Genomic DNA, 25686 nt, shown 5'->3' with positions numbered 1-25686 from the left:
TATATTTATATATATATAATTGTTTTGTTTAAATAATCGACACACGAATTTCATTTGTTTCATTAGTTTAACATTCCTTTTTTCTATTACAGTCTTCTTTGTTTATGAGAAATGTAGTAAATTTACGATACAGGACTTTCGTAACACACTTTCCTTCGATAAAATATACGTATATATATATATATACATATACATATACATTTATGTAGTTTATATATATACATATATCTATAATATTATTTATTTCGTTAATTTTTACACTGACCATGTAAAAGGAGAGTCGCGTGTGTGTAAAATTTCACTGACGTGAGTAAACAGAAAAAAATATGGAAAAAGAAATAATTAAAAAAAAAGGATAAATAAAATTGAATTAAATCAAAAAAAAAAAAAAGATTGTTGATAAAAAAAAAAAAATTGTTACAATTATTTATCTAAAATTTATCTCATATAGATAACGCGTTTGTAATAACTAATAAATATAATAATACTTTTGCGCAATCATTTCTAATACTTCAAATCTATATTTCATTTGTTTAATAACAATTTTAATGTAATTTATCTTTTTTGTTTTTTCTTCACATGTTCACACGTATGATTAATTAATTGTAACCAATTAAAAAAAAATGCATAATAATAATAATAATAATAATTTTAATAATGATAACGATAAGAGAGGGAACGATAATTATACAATACAAAAATATTAATAACGATATAGTATATATATAAATTTTATATACAGGGTGATAAAAAAAAGGGTTCGCAATGTGAAAGATTTAAAGTATTCATTGAATGAGTAAAAAAAATGTTTAATTAACACGTTAGTCGCCATGTCACCATATACGGTGAAGGGTATGCTTCTTTGGGGGCTTCTGTCACCGCATACGGTGACGTTCTTCTTCTTGAAGTTACAGGATTTTTAGTCGGATTTTATATTTTATTATTTTCCCTAAATAAAATATAATAATATAATAATATAACAATAATACTCGGGTGTCACATTATTGATATTTCTACTTATCGCTTCTTTACGTTACGTAGGCGCGCCGACATGTCGCGACAGTCGAATTTTGGGCCTGACGAGAAACTTAACCTCAGAAACGAACTGAGCGACGAACGTGTTAATATTATGGATCCTAAAATCAATCCTTTTCGATGTAAATTAATTGTTATTATTTATGAACGTTCTATATGCTTTTGGCAACATATTATTAACAAGTATTATAAACCCTTTTAATATTGAACCCTTTATTTTTACATTCCCCTATATATATATATATATATATATATATATATATATATATATATATATATATATATATATATATATATTGAACACTAATTTACGTTCAACGTTAGAATATAATTCATCTTTCAAAATATTAACAACAATTATTTGAGATCATACAATAGTTTAAACGAATACATTTTTTCTTTTTCATTTCTTTTTCGTATCATAGTAACGCAAAGTTATCAATCAAGTTACTTAACCTAAATTGCAAGTCACTATCAGTCAAAAAATTAAAAAAAAAAAAAAAAACCAAGACAATGTTAAATTTAAAAAAATGCTAGTGACGTGGTGGTGTTTTATACATCTTGTATATTATCCAATCAATAATAAACGAATACTCTTCTTTTTTTTTTCCTTTTTTTTTTTCTTATACTTTACGTAATACATTATTACGATTATGCGATTTGAAAAAAAAAAAAAAGGATTTGTAATGATGTAATCACATTGACAAAGTCAACAATGTGTGATTGGAAATTTTCGAATTATTTTTCAATTCGAAACGATGTATATATATATATATATATATATATATATATATATATATATATATATATATTATAATAAAAAAATAAATTTTCGAATTATTAAAAATAAAAATCTGATACTATTATTATTACTAATAACGTAATATTATTACTCATAACAATCATTAATACGATTAACGTAGTCGTTCACACAACTATGACGTAAGATTTGAACGTAAAAATGATACAAATGTTTTCTTTGTTTCTATTTTTTGTTTTGCACTTAAAAATCGGGCACGTCAGTCAGATAAATTGAAATTCAAATTAATTAATAAAAAAAGAAAAAAAAAAAGAAAAGACAACCTATAAAATGAATTAATACAATTAAATAATTAAATGAAATATATTAATCGTTAAAATTAATGCAAAGATTCGAAGAAAGAGCGGCAGCGTGTGAGTCGTCAGAGCTTCTTATCGGTGGTGGTGGTGATATTTTTGATTGGTGGTGCCGAATGTGGCACATTATCAACCGAACTTGATGGTGGTGGTGGTCCTAAGCTCGTACTTCGTTCCAATGGGAATATTTTTCCCACACCTGATTGGGAAATAGCTCGTTTCGCCGTTCTAAAAGAGCTGTTAATTTTTATTACAATTATAGTTTCTATTTTTTTTTTTTTTTTTTTCATTTCTATAACGAAATCGATCAATACTTTTTGTACATATTAAAAAAAAAAAAAAAAAAAATACAAAAATACAAAAATGATAATACATACTTTTTGTACACATATATACATATATGTCAATATACAAAAATACAGTATATATATATATATGTCAATAAACAAAAATACAGTATATATATATACTTGTCAATAAACAAAAATACAGTATATATATATATATATGTCAATAAAAAAAAAAAAATACAGTATATATATGTCAATAAAAAAAAATACAGTATATACGTGTCAATAAACAAAAATACAGTATATATATGTAAATAAAAAAAAATACAGTACATATATGTCAATAAAAAAAAATACAGTACATATATGTCAATAAAAAAAAATACAGTATATAAATATGTAAATAAAAAAAAATACAATAAATATATGTCAATAAAAAAAAATACAGTACATATATGTCAATAAAAAAAAATACAGTATATAAATATGTAAATAAAAAAAAATACAGTATATATATGTCAATAAAAAAAAAAACCAGTATATATATATATATGTCAATAAACAAAAATATAGTATCTATATGTAAATTAAAAAAATACAGTATATATATGTCAATAAAAAAAAAAATACAGTATATATACATATATGTATATAATGTATGATTTAAAAAAAAAAAAAATGATTAATTGATTTGTTTGTTTTGTTTTGTTTAAAATCCTTGCGTAAAATCTCATTGAACAAAATTCATGATTTAAAATTAGAATTTTTCTCAAACGTATTATTTCATAGAAAAAAAAAAAAAAAGAAAAAAAAATGTTCAATCGATATTACGCAAAGTTTCATTGTTGTAAGAGTAAACAGAGTCACATGTCGCATCCGCCATGTTTAACATTCATCTAATTGGGTACATCCGGGATTTGATAAAAGAAGCAGCATGATGATCCTATCGTTTATTTTTCTTTTTCTCTTTTTTTTTATTTTTTTTATTATTATTTGCGTATCACGTGCATATATCAGGAAGAAAATGATTTTTCGATTATTTTCAATTTCAAAGAATCTTCATAAGATAATAAAGCTTATAGCGCAAGCAGGCTAATTATAAAAATAAGTTTGTTGTTATTATTTTAAATACTCTCAGAGAAAATTATTAAAAAAAATAAAAGGAGAGAGAGAGAGAGAGAGAGAGCGAAAAAGCGAAAGAAAGAGAAAAAGAAGCGATGTAAGTGGACAGGAAATACAGAATGTGAATGTAGAACGTGTTTCGTATCATGAAAATGAATGGGACTTATGTTAAACATTTATAAGATTATTATACCAATGCGTTTTAACAGAGTACGTATTTGTTACAAATGTTTTCCTATTTTTTTTTTTTTTTTATTCTACGCTGAAAGCATGAGGTTGATGACGTAAACATAGCTCGTTCAAAAATAAAAAGCAGAATGTGTGATGGTTGCTTGTTGCTTGATGGATCGTGCTCATCGTTCAAAACATTTTTCGTTTTTTAATTATGTTCCGTCGAAAAGTTACGAATAATCATCGGTCCCCCTTTTTTTTTATTTCTTTATTTTTTTTTTATTTTTATTGATGAGAAAAAATGTCGAAAAATGTTATTTCTCAAAAGAAAAAGAAAAAGAAAAACAAAACAAAACAAAACAAGAAAATAAAGAAAGAAGTAACGAAGACAAGAATGTAAATATTTATTAAAAAAATAATTAAAAAAAATTATTAATAAAAAATTAATAAAAAAAAAATAATAAATACGTAAAAAAAACTTTTCTATTTCTTTTTTCTTTTTTTTTTCTAACTGATATTTTTTTGGGAATTTTTGTATAAAAATTTTGTTAAATGCACACATCACAATTTGTGCGATTTTAATGAATATTTTAATACTATATTATTTTATTAATTATTATAATTGATGATTAAATTTATTTAATTAATGTATTAATTAAAGAATATTTATCAAATATTATACGGAAAGGAATTTACAAGAGAAGATATTTATTAATGAACAATTAATTAGTCAAGTTTAATTTGCAGATCAATTGAAAAATTAATTGATTAATTAGTAAATCGATTAAAATAAAAATGACTTGTTGTTCTTCATTGTTGTTTAGTAGTTAAGATGTGTTTTAATAACAAGCGTGATGAATGAAGAAGCTTAATGTATAATTGTGATAATTAAACAAAAAAATAGAAGAATAGAGAGAAAGAGAAATAGAATAGAATAATTCTTTTTTTTCTTCTTCTTCTTCTTCTTTAAATGCTGACAAACATAAATCGTTCGTTCATTTTCTTCTTTTTTTTTTTTTTTTTTTAATTGCGATGTTATTTCAACGATTAATTCATTCGACACTATAAAATCGTGCAATTGACGTTGCAATTTTTCTAATCTATAATTAAATCTTATATTGCAAAGAAACTTGACGATTGGAGTCTTGTCGAATCACCGAATTTAAATTTTTTTTTCTTAATACGTAAGAAAATTTATTAAAAAATCAAAATTGAATTATTATATATGTATATATATATTTTTTTTTTAATAATCGTAGAAATAAAAACAAGTAATTACAATTAGATAAAATATTTATATTAATGTATATTCGTTCGTATATAATATTACAAAATATATATATGTACTTTATTTATAACAATTATACTAATAATAGAAGTGTAATATTTTACGTAAATATCTAAATGAAATTCTTTAGTATATGAATAATAATAATTATTATTATATTAATATTAATTAACAATTAATAATAATATAATTAACTTTTAATATATATATATATATTAATTTAATAATTAATTAAATTTAATTTATTAATTAAATAATTAATAATATTCTATATTTTGTAATATTATATTAAATATTAATATTTTTTCGTATGGTGATTCGTCAAACTCTTTTCGACAAATTGTAAAATAATAAAAAGAAGACAAAATAAAAATAGGAAAAAAGAAAAAATTGTATAAATAATAATAATAATAATAATAATAATAATAATAATAAAACCCACAGAGAGCATTCAATCTCAAAGACAAATTTTCTTACAAAAACATAACATTACAATACACCTGCTGTTTACCTTGATGACTAAAAAACAGGATCAGATAATCTCGATAGATTAGACGAGAGAACTCTAACTCACTGAGAGCATCTAAACAGTCAAAGCGGATTTTACCACACTTCCTGAATATATTATTATTATTATTTTTACTTTTACTTTTTTTTTCCATTCTTTTTTTCTTTTTTTTTCTTTTTTTCAAACGTTTCATAAAGAAAGTAATATAAGATAATAATATTCTTTTTCATCTAGTGTTGTTACTTATTTCTTTTCTTTTCTTTTTTTTTTTCAAATATATATATTTGTTCATTAGTTCGTTTTTAATTTTTTTTTATTTGTTTGTGTTTATTTTTCATTTTTATTATTTTTTTTTTTATCTTCAGTTTTGTGCGGACGCTCAAATAATAATAATAATCTCGTCGTTCGTTTTCATAGAACACAACAACGACGTAATATTTCGTTTTTAAACTATTGAACGCGTTTTCTTTCATTTTTTTTCTATTTTTATTTTATTTGTTTTTTTTTTTTTTATCTTATATCCTCATAGCATGTACCTGTAACGAAGAAATTCTTGAATTTTAGACATCTCCTGAGTGTCCATTGAACATCAGCCAAGTATCATCACAGCACGGCACACTTGCAGCATGTTAGAGATAGAAAGATTTTTTTTTTTTTTTTTTTTTGATCAAGTATATCTTTTAATTCTTTTCTTTTTTCTTTTTCTTATTCTTTAATCAATTTATTCGCTTCCTATTATTATTATTTTTTTTTTTTCGAAAATTCAATACCCACAAATCAAATTTTTTGACAAGTGTTTCTCTCGTGTTAATCAACAACACAGCAGCTGTGCAACGTTAATAATAATAATAATAATTATTATTATTATTATTATCGAATAAACATTTTAACGTAATATATAATATCTTCAATTTATCTTACTTCTTCTATTTGTTTGTTTGTTTTTTCTTTTAAATTTAATTTAAACTATTGATCTTTCTATCCATAAATCCAGTGTGGTATTAGCGAGAAAGATAGATAGATAAAGATAAAGATAGCATAAAGATAGAAAAAAGAAAAAGATTAACCTTTGCTTAACACTTGGTCCAAAGGACCCCCGCAGACCTTTTTAGCAACTTCAGTCATTTTTCTCAATTGTTCAACTTTGATAATTTTTTTCAACATATTTACATTTAATTTAAAGTTATAAAACTTATATAATCTTTTTAAGTAAGTATTAAAGAAATTTTCAAAAAAATGTTCAAGTAAATCTATGTAATAGTTTTTTTTTTATAACAATTTTTCTCGTCCGGGTCCTTTGGACCCGAGTGTGGTAAGCGTGTTAATCCAGGAAGGATGGTAAACAAAGGTTAAGGAAAGAAATGTAGGAGAGAGAAAAAAGAATGAATGAATAAAAGAAAGAAAGAAAGAAAGAGAGAGAGGTAGGAAAGATAATTACCAATGCGATTAATTTAATTTTAACGTAGATTATAGTCGTGTGTTAGATGTCACTAAAGGGACTTTCCATTTTGAGTATACACTGTTGCACACTGAGGAGTTGATGCTTGTGTCATTACTGGAACAAAGCCAGTATTTTCGTATTTCGTACATACACATACTGCAAATATCACACACCTTGACAAGTTCCAATGTCCAAACAATATGGACTGGCAAATAATGTCACATTTACATATTATTTATTTATCGACGATGAAATGATTCTTTAATTTGCTTTTTTCTTTTCTTTTTATCATATTACCTTGAACAAATTATACGTCTCATTTGCAAACCCATATCGTTGTTTTTATAAAAAAAAAAAAAAAAAAAAATAAAGAAAAAAAATCCTAAAAACAACATGTTCATTTTATTGAATCAAATTATTTTCATTCGTTCGAGCTCGTAGCTTTCAGCGTATATTATATTATCCTAATTAATAATTTATTTGAGATAAAGAGATAGATTTATGGAAACATAATATATATATATATATATTATACATCCACATGTACTGCAATTTCTGTTAATTTTTTTCATATGAATTTCCCTTTGAATGATATCGGATTGTTTGGAAAGTTCGTGCAGGATTTTCGCTAAGTGGCATAAAGTTCATTTGCAAAAAAAAACCTGAGAAGTTTTGGAAGGACAAAATTGTGAATTTATCCATAAAGATGGAAGAAAGGATGTAAAACAGAATGACACTTATATAATATAAACCAAATAGAATAGATCACACGTGTTAGAAGTGAAAACCTTCTTAAAACCTTCGTTTCGAGAGAATAAGTCGAATGCAGAGTATCAGGAGTAAGATAATTGTAGGATTTATTTATTATAAAAAAAAAAAAAAAAACAACTTTGCTCGTGAGAAACATGGATAATCTAGTGGCCAGTCGAAGAACTAACTTATATTTTTAAATGTGTGGAATTGAAACACACACATATACAACACTTAGTAGCCAGGAGTGGGGATTACGAAGCACCGCATAAAGAGGAAACCGAGATAATAAGAAACAAATGCATACTGTCTTCTATCTCATTCTCTCTTAGGTTAAATCTTATACATGTGCATATGTTTGTCTCATTTTCTCTTTTTAGTACCTTAACCGTTTCATCGTTTCATCGTTTCGTTGCTCGTTACCATGGATTTTCGTTCGTTTTTTTCAAATCACCTCCCCATCCTAAAGAAGTTTTCACTTCAAAAACTTAAATGTTTAAATCTTCCGTCGAAATCGGCACGAACTTTTCAGACAATCCAATAGTTTTTCAAGATCATCAGCGAATTATCATCAAATATATTTCATTTGTTTTTATAAACGAGTTTAAACAACAGTAATTAATAATAATATTTAAAATGACATACCTTCTGCGCCGTAAAGATGCATTCTGACCAGGTAAAACAAATTGACCACGTGGTATTACCATCCTTGCGTTACCCTTTGCCGGTCTCGAACCACCATGTACCTGTAGCATACTCAAGTGTGCTGCATAACCATCCTGAAGTATTGTTGCTAATGCGTGATGTTTTTTCGATGTACTACCAATAACGAATATTTGATTGGGTTTGAGATTTATTGACGTGTAAACACTTATATCTTTGCTACTACCGTACGCTTGATGTATTATCACACCGTGTTCCTGTAATCACAAAATATTTTGTCATTCATTAGTAATTGTATTTCTAATTTCTTAAAGTTTGATCGATTGAACAAATTTTTCAATTTGATCGAATAATATATTGGATTGTTTGAAAAGTTCGTGCCGATTTTGCGGTAAGTGGCATAAAGTTCTTTTGCTAAACAAAACCTGAGAAGTTTTGGAAGAACAAAATATTCAAGTTATCCTTACAGATGGAGAAAGATTGTGGAACTGAATAGCACTTATATATAATTTAATAAAAAAAAAAATTAAATGCGTTCAATTATTTGCATTTCAATCTTTCGTTAAAATCGGTACGAATTTTCTGGACAACCCAATATACATTGAAGCAAAACAAAAAAATTCAATTGGGATAGATTGATTGATTGTTCGTTGTTATTTTATTTACCTGAACTAAATTATTTAAATACGCTGCTTTGTGACCAAGCGGATCCGTGGAAAGACCATCTGCGAAGGACACCAAACCATGAGGAAAATTATGCTGAGATAACCAAGATAAAACTTTCTTCTGTTGCATATCAGGTCGTGCAGTAATGTATATAATTAAATAGCCTAATTCCTGCCAATGCCTATAATAAATAAAACAACAAATTGTTCAAGTGTTTGATAATAAATAATTATTGAAAATTTCATAAGTATTAAGGTATGATATTATTTAACAAATATTTACCTGACAACATCAACAGCACCAGCTCTAACTTTAGGATCCTTTCCGGTAACTGACATACTTGCTGTGAACGAACCATCGATACTGAAGACCACACATTCTGTTTTCGGAGGTATCACAGCCATAAAGAAATCGACAGATGTGTGATCTCCTCTAAATATCAATAATATTTGTAATATTTAATTAATAACAATGGGTAAATGTGTGTGCCAATTAATTATGACATTTGATTAATAATAAGTCCCTAATAGCACAAAATATTGAAAAAAGATATTTAATGTATTTTTAATATTAAATACACATGTATTCAATAATATTTTTCATATTTTTCAATATTGTAAAATAAATCAGTTTATACAATAATTCACAATTATTTCAATCTTTTCATTCATTGTGTTAAATGAATTGTCATAATTACTGTTACACAAGTAAATAATTTATATAATACAATTATTGATATCGTATTACCTAACAATCATTTTAACAGGATAAAGACCATAACCGAGAACCTTGTCATCAGGTATTCTATATGTTATTCTACCATTTTTATCAGTAATTTCAGTAGATAAAAGGGTCCATTCTCCAACAGGTGGATCTTTCATAATATGAATGTCTACTTTTTCACCTGGAATATTAATTAAACAGCTAGTTCAATATTACATTATTTATATAAACGTTATTGGAATTACAAAATTATGATTAATCGTGAATGTTATTTACCTGTTAAAGCAATTACGTCTATTGGACTGTACATAAATCTGGCAACTAATACTTGAGCAGCACCTTCTTTAACGATTACATCATTGGCTCTATGATTAGCAGCAACGTTCTGAACAAAATGTTGTTTCATTTCATTAATAACGAAGATACGTATTACATTAAATAATAATAAGAATTATTAAGTTGTCCCAAATACAAATACGAACCTTCAGCTTAACCGAAGTGCGTTTTTTGTTCCATTTTTCTCTAGGTTGACCTGGACGGAAACAGGAGAGTTCTTTTTCTTCGTTACCGAGCATAGGCAAATCGAATCGACCTAACTGTCTTAATATAAATGCTATTACGTCTGATGATTCCCAATAACTAGCATGGAATAGATGAGGTAATGCGTTTGTAGGAAAATTTGCCAGACCCTCTGGACAATATAGAGCGTAATCTATTCGTTTGGTGCCCCACCATTTTTGTGTAACTAAAATAAATTAAAAAAATAAAATAAAATTAAATTAATTTTGTGTAACTAATTTTTTTCTTTTATATATATATATATGTATAATATTATATATATATATATATATATATATAATAAGTTATATAATATTATATATAACTTTATTTTTAAATTTCTTTTAAATTATTTATTAATTTATTTTATAATATAATAATTTATAAAAAATATTATATTATATTATATTAATATAAAAAAAATATTATATTTATATAATATAATTAATTTTTAAATATAATAATTTATTTTAAATTTATACATATACTGTATTATATATAAAATAAGTTAGAATATATATATATATATATATATATTTGATATTATTATTATATCTATTTTATAATATATATTTTAAAATATAAAAATTGTGTGTGTTTTAGATTTGGATGAATACTTACGAGCAGAAACAACTTGTAAGGGAATATTATCAATGATACCAGACATAGTACTGTGAATCGAAATATCTGACAATCTTCTCAAATGTGAATGTTGAACCGGTGTAGTCATGTGTATATTAGGAACGTTTAATCCATCCGCAAATAATTGTGGATTACTTTGAATCGTTTCCACTGAAAAAAAAGAAAAAGAAAAGAAAGAAAAATAATTGGAATGTCAATTATTTTCTTTTCTATCCGATGACGCATTTACAAAGTAAATAATACTTACGTAAATGATAAGGCTGTCCATTTCCAAGAGGATACTTTTGATATCGAGCAACATTAACAGGTGGTAATAATGAAAATCTTGCTGATATCAATGGCTCGATTCTCGCTGCCACTGGATCACTCGGATGAAAAAGATTGTATACCTGATTCACCATTGGCCTTGGAATATTACTATTTTTATCTACGTGTGATGATATTTTTCTATATGCCATTACGAGTGCCAATGGACTGCCAAACATAAAGAATTCTCCTACCTCGAATTCTAATTTACATTGATGAGACCTGTCACTGACATAAAATCAATTTATTTTTATTTTCAATTAATTATAAAGAATCTTTGATATTAATATTATATTAGTATTAATAATAATATATGATATTTAATTTTAAATAAATTAACAACAACAAAAATTATAATAATAAAATAGTATATAATAATTATACATAATAATTAATACTAATATAATAATATAATTACTATTATATTATAAATAATATTATAATAATATTAAAAATAGAAATAAAATAAAATAATAAAAAAAAATGAATTCTTACTTTGTACCGGAAGATCTTCTTCTTGGTGAAGGTGCACTCAAATGTTTTCCATCCTCGAATGTTCCATTATTATCGATTCCTTGATTATTCGGTTCTAATATATTATTTTCACTGTTATGTCTCGAATGATAATGCGTAGATCTACACAATGCATCGTAGGCCAAAATTGAACCTACGGAATCACCGATGAAACAAATTTGTCCACTGAAACCTTTACCCTCTTCGCTCTTTATAAATTCTTGATAAATTTGATTTGCATTTGTCACCACTCGTGTTACCGCTTCTTCATAATCCGAACTTGCACTTGCCAATAATGGTATTGCACCGATTGGTATGGTATCGTTCGTTACTTGAGGTGCATCCATGCATGATGGTGACATGTCAAAACTATATGGACTTAAACTGAATTATAACATTTTATTAATTAATAAAATATATTTAATAACAATATAATAATATAACATATAATAATATAATAATAATATTTATTATATTAATTTATTATATATTTTATTATATATTATATTATATTATGTATTATATTATTATTATATATTATATTATTATTATATATTATATATTATTAATTATTATTATTATTATTAATTGGCATTAGGAACTCGAAAGTTTATTGCCGCAAATACCAAATCCCGCCATTGTTCCCATCCCTAATATATATATATATTTAATATATATTTAATTTATTAAATTTATTATATATTAATAATATGATAATAATATTTATATATTATAATAATAAAATATATTATTAATAATAAAACATATTTTTTTTAAATTATATAATTATTTGATATTTTTTTTTAGGTCGAATAAGTTCTATTTAAGACGTCTCGTTTTGAATTAAAATTTGTTTCAATAAAAAACAAAAGATGATTAAAATTAGTTGAAAATATTTTTTGATTTATTTTACCTAGAAAGAACACCCAGACCTTCGGTACAAATCGATGGACACGAAACAAATTTAATAGAAACATGTCCAACCATACTAGGATAATGTTGTCTCATGACAGATTCAAAGGCACCTCTGAAGGTAGTTACATCCGATTTTTTAGCAGTCAAATCTACATTGGCATCTATAATAATAATATAATAATATTAATTAATTACGTTATACTACAAGCGGCCATTGACTTTTGCGTTTCAACTTTAGCACAATTTTATAGATTCAACTGTTTAATCCTCTAACGATCGAATGTCCCCTTTCAAGGGACATCAGATTAGTCATCAGATGACATTGTTTGGATAAAGAGGACAAAACAGTTTAAGTTTTGCATTAGGCCGTACGTCAACCTGTTGTATTTTTTGGTGAATATTTGTTTACATCCCACTGCTATCGAACATTCGCACACACTTTCAGGGATTAATTATGTGCGAAAGTTGAGGGGCCTACTGTATACACACATTAGTTGATATAAAATAAGAATAATACTTTGTTTGTCAATTGATAATTACCTAAAACACTTCCAGCGTGCATTACTATTAATAATACTGTAGTTTTACAAGATTGATGTGTCGGAGAATGTTGGGGTGATGTCGGACAAGAAACGTCAATGCTAGTCGATGTGATAATTTGTAATCTTTTACTACGTTCACTTGCAATTGGTTGTAGAAACGACGGTGAGAATATCGTATCGGTTTCTGTAAAACATTCAATAATTATCAATTAAATAAATATAATTTTAATATTATTATTATTATTATTTATAAAATCATATGTGCAATGACAATTGTTTCCCAAATTATTTTTTCTATTCACGATGACCCTTTTTCTTGAATTCCAATTTTGTCAAAACGTTCTATTTCAAAATCTAATTAAGTTCATTTTTGAACAAAAAAATGAATTTAAACAAATTGATCAACAATTTCTACATTGATTATCTTATCACATTTGAATTGAAAATAAAAAAAATAATATTACGAAAACGTTTGTAATATTTGACGAATCATGCAAACTTGTGTGAAACTATTGTCACATGATATATAATAATCGTTCAATTAAATGATAATAAATAATGAAAAAAAAAGAAAACAAAACAAAGAAATGTTTAATTATTACCTTCCACGTTGTTTGTTATCGTTACAGGAGATGCACCATCGTCCTCTTCTGCTAGAAGATCCAAAGAACTCCATTTAGCTAATGAAGAGTTATCTTCAAAGTGCTCTAAAGTATAATTACATATAATTAATATCAATTGTGCACTATTATTTTCCATATTATTATTTTATTAATATTATTTCTTTTCTTTTATTTATTTATTTATTTTTTTTTTCAATATAATATTATTATTCTTAATCCTATATTATTAATATTATTATTAATATATTATTACTATTATAATTATTACAATATAATTATTGTTAAATATAAGTGCAGAAAGCAATCAAATTAGTATAAAAGGTAGGTGGTGATCAATTAATTAAATTCAATAAAATAAATAACTATATTAGTGCATTTTTTTTTCTAAATTTCCCAGATAACGTCGTGTACACATGATGTAACCAAATATCGATTACTTCTATGGTCCAAGTTCTAACGCGAATACATCATGCAACAGGTTGTTACATCGTCCGATGTTAGTTAAAAAGATTTTCATCGTTCGTCCAATAAATTATTTAGCCATGCATTATAAATCATGTTTGGGTTAATATATTCATACTTTATTTTAGGGTTAAACAACAATTCTAAAAAATTTATTTAAAAAAGCATTATAACATATTATATATATATATATACTATACAGTGTGTGTATTTTGTGTGCGCACGTGTATTTTTGTAGCTGTTCTAGTGATTAGAAGAAATGAATTAATACATACATATAATATATCTTATCTTAATATATATAAATTACGTGTCACGTTGTTTGTCCGCAATGGACTCCTAAACTACTGAACCAATTTTAATCAAATTTTACACACTGTATGCAATTTCATCCAACTTAAAAGATAGGATAGTTTATATCTCAATTTATAATCACAATAAAGCGGCATAAGGTAATTCGTTGACTTAAAGACGTGTGTATCAGACTGATTGTGAACCACAGCAACGCGTGGCGGGACACCCCTAGTATATACATGTGGGATTCGTGAAATTGGATTGCTGGACCGACTGAACCAGAATTCGAACCATGGATCTTTCGCTTTCCGGGCGACTGCTCTTTAACCAATTGAGCTATTCAGGGCCCATCATCGACCAATCCTTGTCACGAATGTCCGATAAGTTTGGCATGGATGGCGCTCGTCCCACATGTATATATATATAATTTAGGGAACAATTTGTTTTATTAATTATTATTTATTATTAAACAATTATATAATTTTCTATTAAGAAAGAAAAATGTCATTTGTTTATTCTAGCTGTTGTATAATAGTGCGCACACGCTTTGTGTGTATTTGTGTGTGTTCTCTTCTAATGATGATGATGATGATGATGATGAACTTATTCATCGTTAACTACGCGTCCTACCTTTACATATAGTAGGTATAATGAACCCAGCTGCGGTGTATGTGTGGAGTGCAAGAAAAAAACAGAGAAGGTAGAGACATAAAAAAGACTGTTCGAAATAGTCAACACATGCTACTGTTGTCTTTTTAAGAGCTGACGACTTTTATATTTACCTATGAAAGAAAAAAAAGAAAACAAAAGAAAGAAAAAACGACAATTGAAAGAAAAGAAAAAGAATAATATAAAATGATAGATAAGTGTAAAAAATGGATCAATTAAAATATATTGGATTGTTCGGAAAGTAATTTCATTTTAATTTTTCTTGACACAATAAAGTCATTAGTTTAATGCAAACCAGTAAATATCAAAAACGTAAGATCGGTGAGAGGTTAAATTTATCAAATTCAACTATTTAAACCAACTTGAAGGGCCTAGAGGTTTAACCTCGAAACAAAATTTGTCTTCATTTTTACAAAAATAAAACAAAATTACTTTCCAAACACATTAGACACATTTCAAACTTTCTTTCGTATTAGAATGTATTGGATTGTTCAAAAAGTTCGTGTTGATTGATTTTGACGAAAAATTGGAAACGTAACGCATTTAAGGTTTTTTTTTTTGTTATTTGTTATATATTTATTAAATTTATATATATATATATATATAAGTGTCATTATGTTTCACAATTTTTCTCCATCTTTAAAGGTAACTACAAAATTGCATCCTTCCAAAACTTGTCAGGTTTTTTCTTTTTTTTTTTTTTAAGCAAAATAATTTTATGCCACTTATCGCAAAATCGGCACGAACTTTCCAAACAACCCAATAGATTCTGTCTACACTCTGTGGTCATTAAAATGTTTTCTTTAAATACATACTTTCTTTTCTATTATCGCAAATATCAAACTAACGAAATTGTTTTTGAAAAGAAACCACGAAGTGTTGCAGAGCAATGTTGAATTTTTAGAAAATGAATAATGAATTAACGTATTATCTACGAGATGCATGGTTAGATAATAAAATGATGCACAAAATGCATTAGTATTATTATTATTATTATTATTATAATTTTATTGTTATTTTTAAAAATGTATCATGAAAGAATTGAAGAAAAAACAAAAAGTTAATTCTCTTGTTTATTATAATGATTGATATATACATCAAATTGTTTCTGATACTACTACTGTCATGCTTATTTTCCTATAATCCAATATCTGTTCGGATAATTAGAAAAAAAAAATATATATATATAATAAAAATAAAATATACAATTGCTTACCCTGACAATCAAAGAATTCCTCTTCGCTACTTGTTTCAGATTCTCGAACTATACTCTCCATTCTCCAATTAGCGATTTGCATGTCCATACTTTTAGCAGAACTAGGCGAATAATTTGCCGCATTCTTCTTCCATGATTTCTTTTCACTTTTATCATCGTTCGGACTATTACTGTATAAACAAAATAAATCAACAATTGTACAAAATTAATATTATAATAATTCATTGAATAATATTATTATGAATTTATATGGCGTATGATATTACATGTATAAATTATATTAATATTATAATATAGTAATGGATTGATTATTATAATAATTATGCGTTATATGTTTATAATGCATTAAATGTCATATTAATACTGTAAATATAAACCCAACAATATTACAATATTATAATAGTAATGGATTGATTATTATAATAATTATGCGTTATGTTTATAACGCATGTAATATCATATTAATACTGTAACAATAAACCCAACAATATTACAATATTATAATAGTAATGGATTGATTATTATAATAATTATGCGTTATATGTTTATAACGCATGTAATATCATATTAATACTGTAACAATAAACCCAACAATATTACAATATTAATATTATATTATAATAATTTAATTATCATCTCAACCACTCCCCCTTCCCCTCCCCCAAAAATAATATAAATTACAAATATATGCAACAATATTAAATAATAAATATTAAAACAAATTACTTAGTATTGGGTTGTTCAGTTGGAGAATCCTCAGGACTAATTTCTCCTTCAGAACTAACAGCTGTATTGATGATCGGTATATCCGAAGGTTTTCTGATCCTTGGTGGACTTTGAAGATCCTCATTTTTCTCGATACTACTCAAAGTAGCTGCTAATGTTCGTGCAACGTTTGTCTCTTGCGGTGTCATTCCAGTATTTCCCGTATTAGTATCCTGATCATCATCCCCAGTTATTTCTTCACCTGATTCGTTAAGACCCATCTTTTGTTGTAACGCTAATTGAGTTTGTCGTTCGATTTCTCGGATGTTTTCCATAGTTAAACCGTGCCATTCATCTTGCCAGGCCCAGGCTTGCCTGTGTGCTCGTGCCATCACTTTTCTCAACGCTACGAATTCGTTTTTAATTGATAGTTTTCATTTGTTTACCTCTTTTTTTGTTTGTTTGTTTCTCTTTCTCTTTTATATTTTTATTTATTGATTTATTGATTTATTTATTCATTGTTTTTTTTTTTTTTTTATCGTTTCAAAATAAATTCTTAACTTATTTTAAGATAAAAATATTACTTTAAATGTTACTTTACAAAATGTATGAAATAAGAATTAGTACAAATATGTATGTATCTATATGTATGTATGTATTTAGTAACAAAGTACTAACCCATATCGTGTATGAACTTTTCTAATTTTGTTTGCATACCCCAGTAACGAAATTCAACCCGACATAATTTGTATGCACACATTAATGATTTTCCCGATGTTGTTGGCTGCTGTTTACCCTAAATATAAGAAATAGTTTGGGTGTATCGTTCTGTATTGGTTTCTATTTTTTTTTTTTGAAGTATAATAAAGTGTAATTTTTTACTTTGACATCAGCCCAATAATCTTCCAACCAGGTATCTGTTAATGGCCCTCTACCTGTTTTTTCGGAGATGTATAATTTAGGATCTTCTTCTTTGACATAATCTATTTGATCTTTTACTATGTCGATCAAATCTGAAAGGTTTCATATTATTATGTTAATGTTTCACATTTTTAATATGTTGATTTATTTTGCTTTAAGTATTATACAATTAATTTATGTAATTAAATTGATCTATATATTATTAAATGTAATCAAATTTAATTAATATAAATATTAATTATGATTCAGTAGAATACTATTATAATAATATATATATATATATATATATAATAATTATTTTTTAATATAATAATATAATAATATATTGTTATTATTTAAATTAAATAGACAATATTTGTTGAATTATTTGTTGTTCTTGTTGTTATTGCTTTCATAAAAAAAAAACAAAAAAAAAAATAAAAAACTATTTACAACATACCTACAACTCGATTTCTTAAATCGGCACCGCTAAGTTTGAAGACATTTTCTTGATAACCATTATCAGGAAAATAATATGTTTCTATTTCTATGGAAAACTTCTCGACAAATGGACTCGTGTAGCGCGTTTTTGTATACGGATACGCATTCCATGCTTCCTCTTTTGCTATTAATGCCGATTTTGGTAATAAACTTTTGAACCATCCTGGCAAATGACTACCAACATGATAAATTTTATGTGTGTATTGACCATTTCCACCAGGACCATTTGTATATGGTACATTATCTATTATTTCTACTCCACTTCCGGTACCTCTGCTTTCTTCGCGTGATTTTTTCTACAATACAACAAATTCTTTGTTCTATTCCTTGTTCTTTCCTGTTGTTTTTTTTTTTTTAATTATTATTGTATATATAAAAATTTGAAAACGTTAACTTTATTTAAAAAAAAATTTCTTTAACCTGTTAAAGATTGCTTTCACAATTTTCAAATGTTTATCATTTGTTTTACTTATATCTGTCGTTGTTGTTTAAAAAATATGTCAGATTTAAATAGAATAAACTGTTTAATAAAATTGTGAAAATTGTGAAATTGATAAAAAAAAATTAACTAGATTAGAAATTAAATGAGATTGGAGTTAACATATTTACCGCTATCATGTAAAGTTGAGCAATTTGGTATTCCTCCACCGTAAGTGGCAGAGGAATTCTATATTCTTTGATCAACATTTTGATGAGGAAGATTGTTTATCATCCGTACATCTTTCTAATAGTTTACAAATAAAAATGAAAATCAAATTAAATCAAATCAAATCAAATCAAATGAAAATATTGTCCGTTGGTAGGAAGCTCTTCGTTAGATATTCTTCTTCCTGATGAAATATCTACGTTGTTTTAACGTTCCTTTAAATAATAACAAAACAAAAAATATTAATTAATAATTTGTACTCTCAATTTTTATCATTATTTTTCTTATATATATATATATATATAAAATACCTAATCTTAATTAATGATAAAACAAATAACAGAAAAGAATGTAATCGTAAGTTTAGTGTAATAATTATAAAATAAAAAAAAAGAAAGATCTTCGATTAGATATCAAAACGGAATGAAGTTTTTTTCATTGGTTATTGTCAACATGTATAAATCATTATCATTGGTTTCTTATTTAAAATACAAGTGACGTGATTGGTTAGATCAAAAAACACAACATACAAATTGATATTTCGTAAAGTAAGTAAGTATAAGAACAATTTCAAACGTAATACATTAAATTTACTTACGTAAGTATTATCCGTGACCCCAAATGATGTATAATAAAAGATGGGAAGAATATTTAAATTGTGGAAGGTAAAAGTGGAAGACGATAAAACGTATGAGGAGAAAGAAGAAAAAGAAAAAGAAAAAGAAAATAAACGAGATAAAGATAGAGATAATTTCTCTCCTCCTGTCGTTGAGAAAATACACGTTTCGCGCCACACCTACTATCTTTTTTTTTTTTTGTCGATACTGTAGCGCGTATTCAAATTTTGTCTAATGATAAATAAAAGAAGAAAACATTATTATCACAAAATTCGTATCATTAAAAAACTAATGTTAACGTTAAATGATTATCAACATTATTATTATTATACTATTGTTTATATTTAGAAAAAAAAAATTAAACAAAATGTTGTGTTGTTTTTCTTCCGGTTAGATTGATCTTCACGCAAGAATGATCTTTTGAATTATTTATATAAAAAGCTTCCTTTAAAAAAAAAAACCTCACTGGACACGGGAAGCCCTTGGACGAAGAAATGAACTCGTTCCACCGACAAACACCACGCATTTCACACAATAGTAACACATATAACACTCACATATATAATATACATATATGTATATGTATATATGTCATACACCGTTCGTAAGAGACAGACAGGTATTATTTGTCTCTTTGACACTTTCCCTTTTTCGTTCCTATTATTTAAATTGAAATGAATTTTGATTATTGAATTATTCGAAATTAGACGATTATTGTATAATTCTTAATGACGTGTACATAGATCAATATGTGCGGCGAGGTATCCTTTGAAAAGGATCGATCAAGGTAACAAATCGATCGAGGTAACGATTATTATTAATAAACAATTCACAACAAGATATTATACCGCTGACGCGCGACGGCCAACTGACGGCTCTACTGTGACTCTCGTTCTTTACCCCCCCCACCACCATCTAGCGCCACCACCGGTGTTACGAACACCCACGATCATCTCCACCTATCACGAGTCTTCACGAACTACCAGTACCGTCACTAGCCGTGGCTGCGCGCCAAATTTTAATTGCGTTTTTATGTAACTCGCGTTACATTGAATTTATTTATTTCATTTTATTGTATATATATTTTTAAAAATAACATTCCAACGAAATAGTTTCATTTCAATTAATACTATTACAGATTTTAACAACAAGTTTTGTTGTCATTCTTGTTTTATATTTTTTTTTTTAATTTTATAATTAAACGTATTATATTAATTTACTTTTAATCTTGATGATTACAAAATGAAATTAATCGTTCATAAGATTGAAATATTTTCTTTTTATTTTCTTTTTATTTTCTTTTTTTTTCTTTTTCCCTTGACAATATCATTATCAAGAAAGAAGTCGATTGAAAGTTTGCCTTCGTTATACGGATTCCTTTCGTGTTCGACTCGACTCGTACGATGTTGCTCGTATATGTTTTCAGTTGTCAATATCTTATTTTGATAAAAATACTTAATTAATATGTACGGCTTTGGTATCAATCCTAAATAATTAATCAAATTTGATATTCTAAATGTAACTTAATTATTCAACAATCCAAACTCTTTCATAAACCTGTACTATTCAACAAGAATGAAATTCAATACGTTATTATTAAAATTAAAACACAAATTATATGGCAATAATATAAAAAAAAAAAAAACCGACAATTAATAAGAAAAATAATGAACAAAAAAAAAGATAAGATTAACAGAGTATGTTTATATTTGAAATAGGAAAGGATTAAATGATGGAACGTACGTTGAATAAAATCGATAGATCAAGGATTGTGGTATTTATTCTAGAAAGTGCATCATCTTCGTCGAAGAGTTGTGTTCTGATTCCGCCACTGGCCTGGACAACCACCTTCACCACGTCCTAGGGACCTAAGCTATTGATCGAAACCGGGAAACGAAGGAAGGAACGCGAAACCAGCTGCGCCGCGAATCATATTGTCGCCCCTCCATCGAGCTGGAAAACGTAACGCGTTTGCGCGTTTACATGGTTAAAAAAGAAACAAAAGACAAAAGACAAGAAAAAAAAAGAACAGAAAAAAAAACAAAGTAAAAAAAGAGAGGAAAAAATGATAACTAAAATCTGGCCCCGGATTATTATAGGAATGACCGGCTACGCGTTAACTGTTACTTTACAAGGATAACGTTTAATGAAAAGAGAACCGGTAGTTCTCTCTTACCGGAAATGATAAGCCAATCGGACTTTTCCTACGAAAGATTTATGTTCTGTATGTAAAAGAAATATTAAACGTGTTTTGATTTCAAATTTGTATACAATTGTGTGATCACATGGGTTTTTGTTCTTTTTTTTATTTTGCATTCATTTAACTTCGAATGAGAAATATTTTCAATTAACATTTTTTTGTTATCGGATTTGGATTGAATTTTTATAATGAATATTATAAAAATATTTCTTGATTATGAATATTATAATTAGAAGAACAAATATTTATTATATATGACTACATTTATAAATGAATTTTATTTTTAGCGGAGACAAGTTCAATGACCACCTATGACTAAATAATTTCAAACTGACCAAAATTGCGATATTTGATTTCTTATTAATTTTAAGGACAACCTTTTGGATTATTTATTTTTGGATAATTATAATAAAGAAATCATTGATTTTTGTGATTTTTAATTTGTACGAATTGTTTTTCGGCATCAAGGGAATAACGAAGAAGAGTGCGAAACAAGGTCAGATTCGATAGAACTTGCTGACAGCCTTGCCTTCTAATTCGATTATTCCATACTCTAAGAATATTTCTCTCCTTCCAACTTACATGTAATCCTCCTTTCTTTCCATCTTTCTCTCTCATTTATTATCACTATCATCATCATCATCATCTCGAGAAATAATAATTTTCAATGTAAATTTAATAAATAGAAAAATTTTGTCATGCTACTTAAACAATAAAAGTTCTTTTTCTATTCCATGAAATATGCAATTATTCTAATCACATAACGGAATAAGTACATCAAATTTACATAAGAATATTTACTTATTTTTTTTTTTAATGAAAAATGTATAAAAATATGATCAAATATTTTGTATTTAATTTGAAATGTTTATTTATAAATTTAGAATATATTTATGAATATAATACACGTTCATATTATTATTCATTCTCATTATGTTCAATAACCGGACTAGACTATCTTTTATCCGGTGGCCCAAATTTGGGAGATTTCTTTCTCTTTTCTCTCATGTTTTTTTTGGATGAAGATAATGGAGGATAAAAAAATAAAAAAGAAAAGTATTATATGATCTCCTACAAGATAAATTACGACATTACTTTATATATATATATATACTATATTTTTACTCATTCTATGTTTTATTACTCTTGTGTACTTATACTTATCCAACACTCTTTTTACTCTTTATTTATTTACAACAACAACAACAACAAAATGAACAAATAAAAATACATAATATTAAATTTGTATATACGTGTAACATATTATATAATAATAAATAAAATGAAATACTACGAAATGGAAAATATTATTCCGGAATGTTAAATTTGAAATGGAAAGTGAAGATGTAATTGAATATCAAGAATTATATTTTCATAACTACGTTCCATCTTAAAAATTTCATTTTCTAAATTGAAATAACCAAAGAAGCGTTAAATACGTTCCATCTATCCGAGATATTACTAAGATTTGTAAAATGAAAAAAAAAAAAAAAAAAAAAGAAAAAAAACACCGGTAAAACATATTTATTCAAGTATTTCGAAATGCAAAGTCAAACGATATTTTGATTGGGCAAATAAAAAAGTTATTTTAATAATCTATCTTATATCTTATATAATATGTAAATTTAGTCAAGAGATATATTACTAAGATATTACATAAATAAAAACTTAATTATAATCTTCTATTTATTCAGTGGTTCAGAAAGATCGTTTCATTTTTTGTTAACGCAATTATGACATTAGTTGAGATGCAAACCGACAAATAGTAACACATGAGATCGATCGAGAGATTATATTTATCAAATTCAACTATTTATGATCACTTGAAAGGTTTAGGTTTAACCTCGAAGCAAAAATTAATTCTTTCATTTTTTTTTTACAAAAGAAAAATGAAACGACTTTCCGAACCATCTAATTAATGCTAAATTATTATAAATCGTTTTTCATTTGTGCGTAATTGATATAATATATTATATTAATATTAATAAATATTTTTTATAATATTTATATGAAATTTCTCTTAATCCTTCAATTTATTATTATTATTATTATTATTATTATTATTAATATTAATATTCTATTACGTTATTTTCATTTTTAATTATCATAAATTTGTCTCGATTTTCAAAAAGACAAATCTAATTTCAAAACATATCAGGTAAGTATTTATAGACAAGAAAAAAAAAAAAGAAACGGATAAGAAAAATTAACATTATTCAAATAAGTAGTATTGACATTTTTAATGAGTCACATGTGAAACTTATTTTATGTTTTATTTTATTTTTTTTTTATTTTTTCTGAGTAAAAGTTAAGTTGTATCATTACTCAAGAATATTTATCATATTTATCTTACGAGGAAATAAAATGATCATGAGAGATGTTCAAAAATATCTCTCAACAAATAATTCTCTACGATCTTGGGCACTTGTAAAATATCGAGTGTTTAAAAACAGAATGACTAAGAATCGTGATGTATTTTTTTTTTTGCATATGTAAATGTGCGTATATAAATGAATATGTGCACGTTAACACCTAACACATATACATGAATAACTCACAATCAGTCCGATACACATACGTCTTTAAGTCAATTTGCAATAAAATAATATTGCAATTATAAATTGAGATATAAACTATCCTATCTTTCAAGTTGGATGAAATTGCACAAAGTGTGTAAAATTTGATTAAAATCGGTTCAGTAGTTTAGGAGTCTATTGCGGACAAACAACGTGACACGTAATTTATATATATATTAAGAAGATATATTTATTTTTCCAAGAATAAATATTATAATTTATGAATATTTTACATTATGAGTTTTTCTATTAATCATAATTCTTTATATTAATTATTTGATCACCGTTTATATAACTAATGATATATTTTTCATTTTTATTGATTACTTTTTTAATTCTTTATTCTTACAATATTTAAACTTAAAACAAATTATATATTTTTTTGTTTTTTTTTGTTTTTTTTTGTTTTTAATTCGAATGATTTATCTTCCTACGAATCATCAACTTCGTAACCGTCCGGTGGAACAGGATTTCTTCTAGGATTGTGAAATAGTGTGTGATTACCATCCCCCCAAGGAAAGGGCTGTTAAAATGGAGCGTGTTAATTGATATCGACGATGATATAATTATCGGGACGCAGGCTTTAAACTCGTCCTTGGTTATTAAAAAGAAGAATAGAAACGAGAGTAAATATTTATGAAAAAAAAAAAAAAAGATAAAATAGATTAATTTGTCATAAACAGGTTAAAAATATGATTTGTCATTTTCGAATCGTGAATAATATCATTTAGAAGTGAAAAATCAAAAGTTAGATTAATGAACATATATATATACACGTTGAAGTTATTTTGTGAAATCTGTCAATACATAAAATGATCAGCTAAATTTCGAAATAATTTATAATAATTATAAATTTAAATTTTTAATCTGATTATTTTTAAATATGTAGCGTATAATACAATCCATTATTATGTGCTTTCTCAAACGAGTTGAGTTATTTCGAAAGAAAATTAATGATTTCTTCCATGATTTAACTGAATTGCGCAATTCAATGCTGACATATTGTATAATATTAACATTTCAAATGT

At 25.7% G+C, this 25686-nt stretch overlaps 1 protein-coding gene and 1 long non-coding RNA gene across 14 annotated transcripts; one reads left to right on the top strand and one right to left on the bottom strand.

Moving 5' to 3' along the window:
* Positions 1–1709: 1709 nt before the first annotated feature.
* Positions 1710–20760, bottom strand: rdgB (retinal degeneration B). 13 transcript variants are annotated; one of them, XM_089174563.1, is made up of 21 exons: positions 20622–20760; positions 19864–20539; positions 19229–19480; positions 18579–18915; positions 18101–18231; positions 17897–18014; positions 17240–17624; positions 16514–16683; positions 13852–13956; positions 13248–13433; positions 12706–12868; positions 11775–12176; positions 11221–11507; positions 10953–11123; positions 10256–10518; positions 10050–10158; positions 9798–9954; positions 9333–9482; positions 9051–9231; positions 8367–8641; positions 1710–2388 (listed from the first exon to the last, which is right to left on the bottom strand). In XM_089174563.1, the coding sequence occupies exons 3-21, from the start codon at positions 19304–19306 to the stop codon at positions 2217–2219; spliced, it is 3840 nt and encodes a 1279-aa protein (XP_089030689.1). In that variant the 5' UTR covers positions 19307–19480; positions 19864–20539; positions 20622–20760; the 3' UTR covers positions 1710–2216. The 13 variants fall into 13 exon arrangements, 11 of the variants coding, with proteins under 11 accessions (XP_089030689.1, XP_015177974.1, XP_089030688.1 ...); XM_015322488.2 differs by adding an exon at positions 15259–15288 and having other exon boundaries at positions 13852–13899; positions 19864–20759; XM_089174562.1 differs by having other exon boundaries at positions 19864–20113; positions 20349–20759.
* Positions 20761–20900: 140 nt separating this feature from the next.
* On the top strand, positions 20901–22696 carry LOC149031778 (uncharacterized). The gene is made up of 2 exons (XR_016177306.1): positions 20901–22106; positions 22370–22696. It is a non-coding gene; the product is annotated as an uncharacterized LOC149031778 (long non-coding RNA).
* The last annotated feature ends 2990 nt before the right edge of the window (positions 22697–25686 follow it).

The sequence above is a fragment of the Polistes dominula genome, unplaced genomic scaffold, assembly GCF_049000335.1.
Source record: "Polistes dominula isolate Pdom_NZ unplaced genomic scaffold, Pdom_raw_medaka contig_16, whole genome shotgun sequence".
Taxonomy (NCBI): Eukaryota; Metazoa; Arthropoda; class Insecta; order Hymenoptera; family Vespidae; genus Polistes; species Polistes dominula.
The sequence above is the reverse complement of the archived record's forward strand: the minus strand, read 5'-3'. Positions and strand labels throughout refer to the sequence as shown.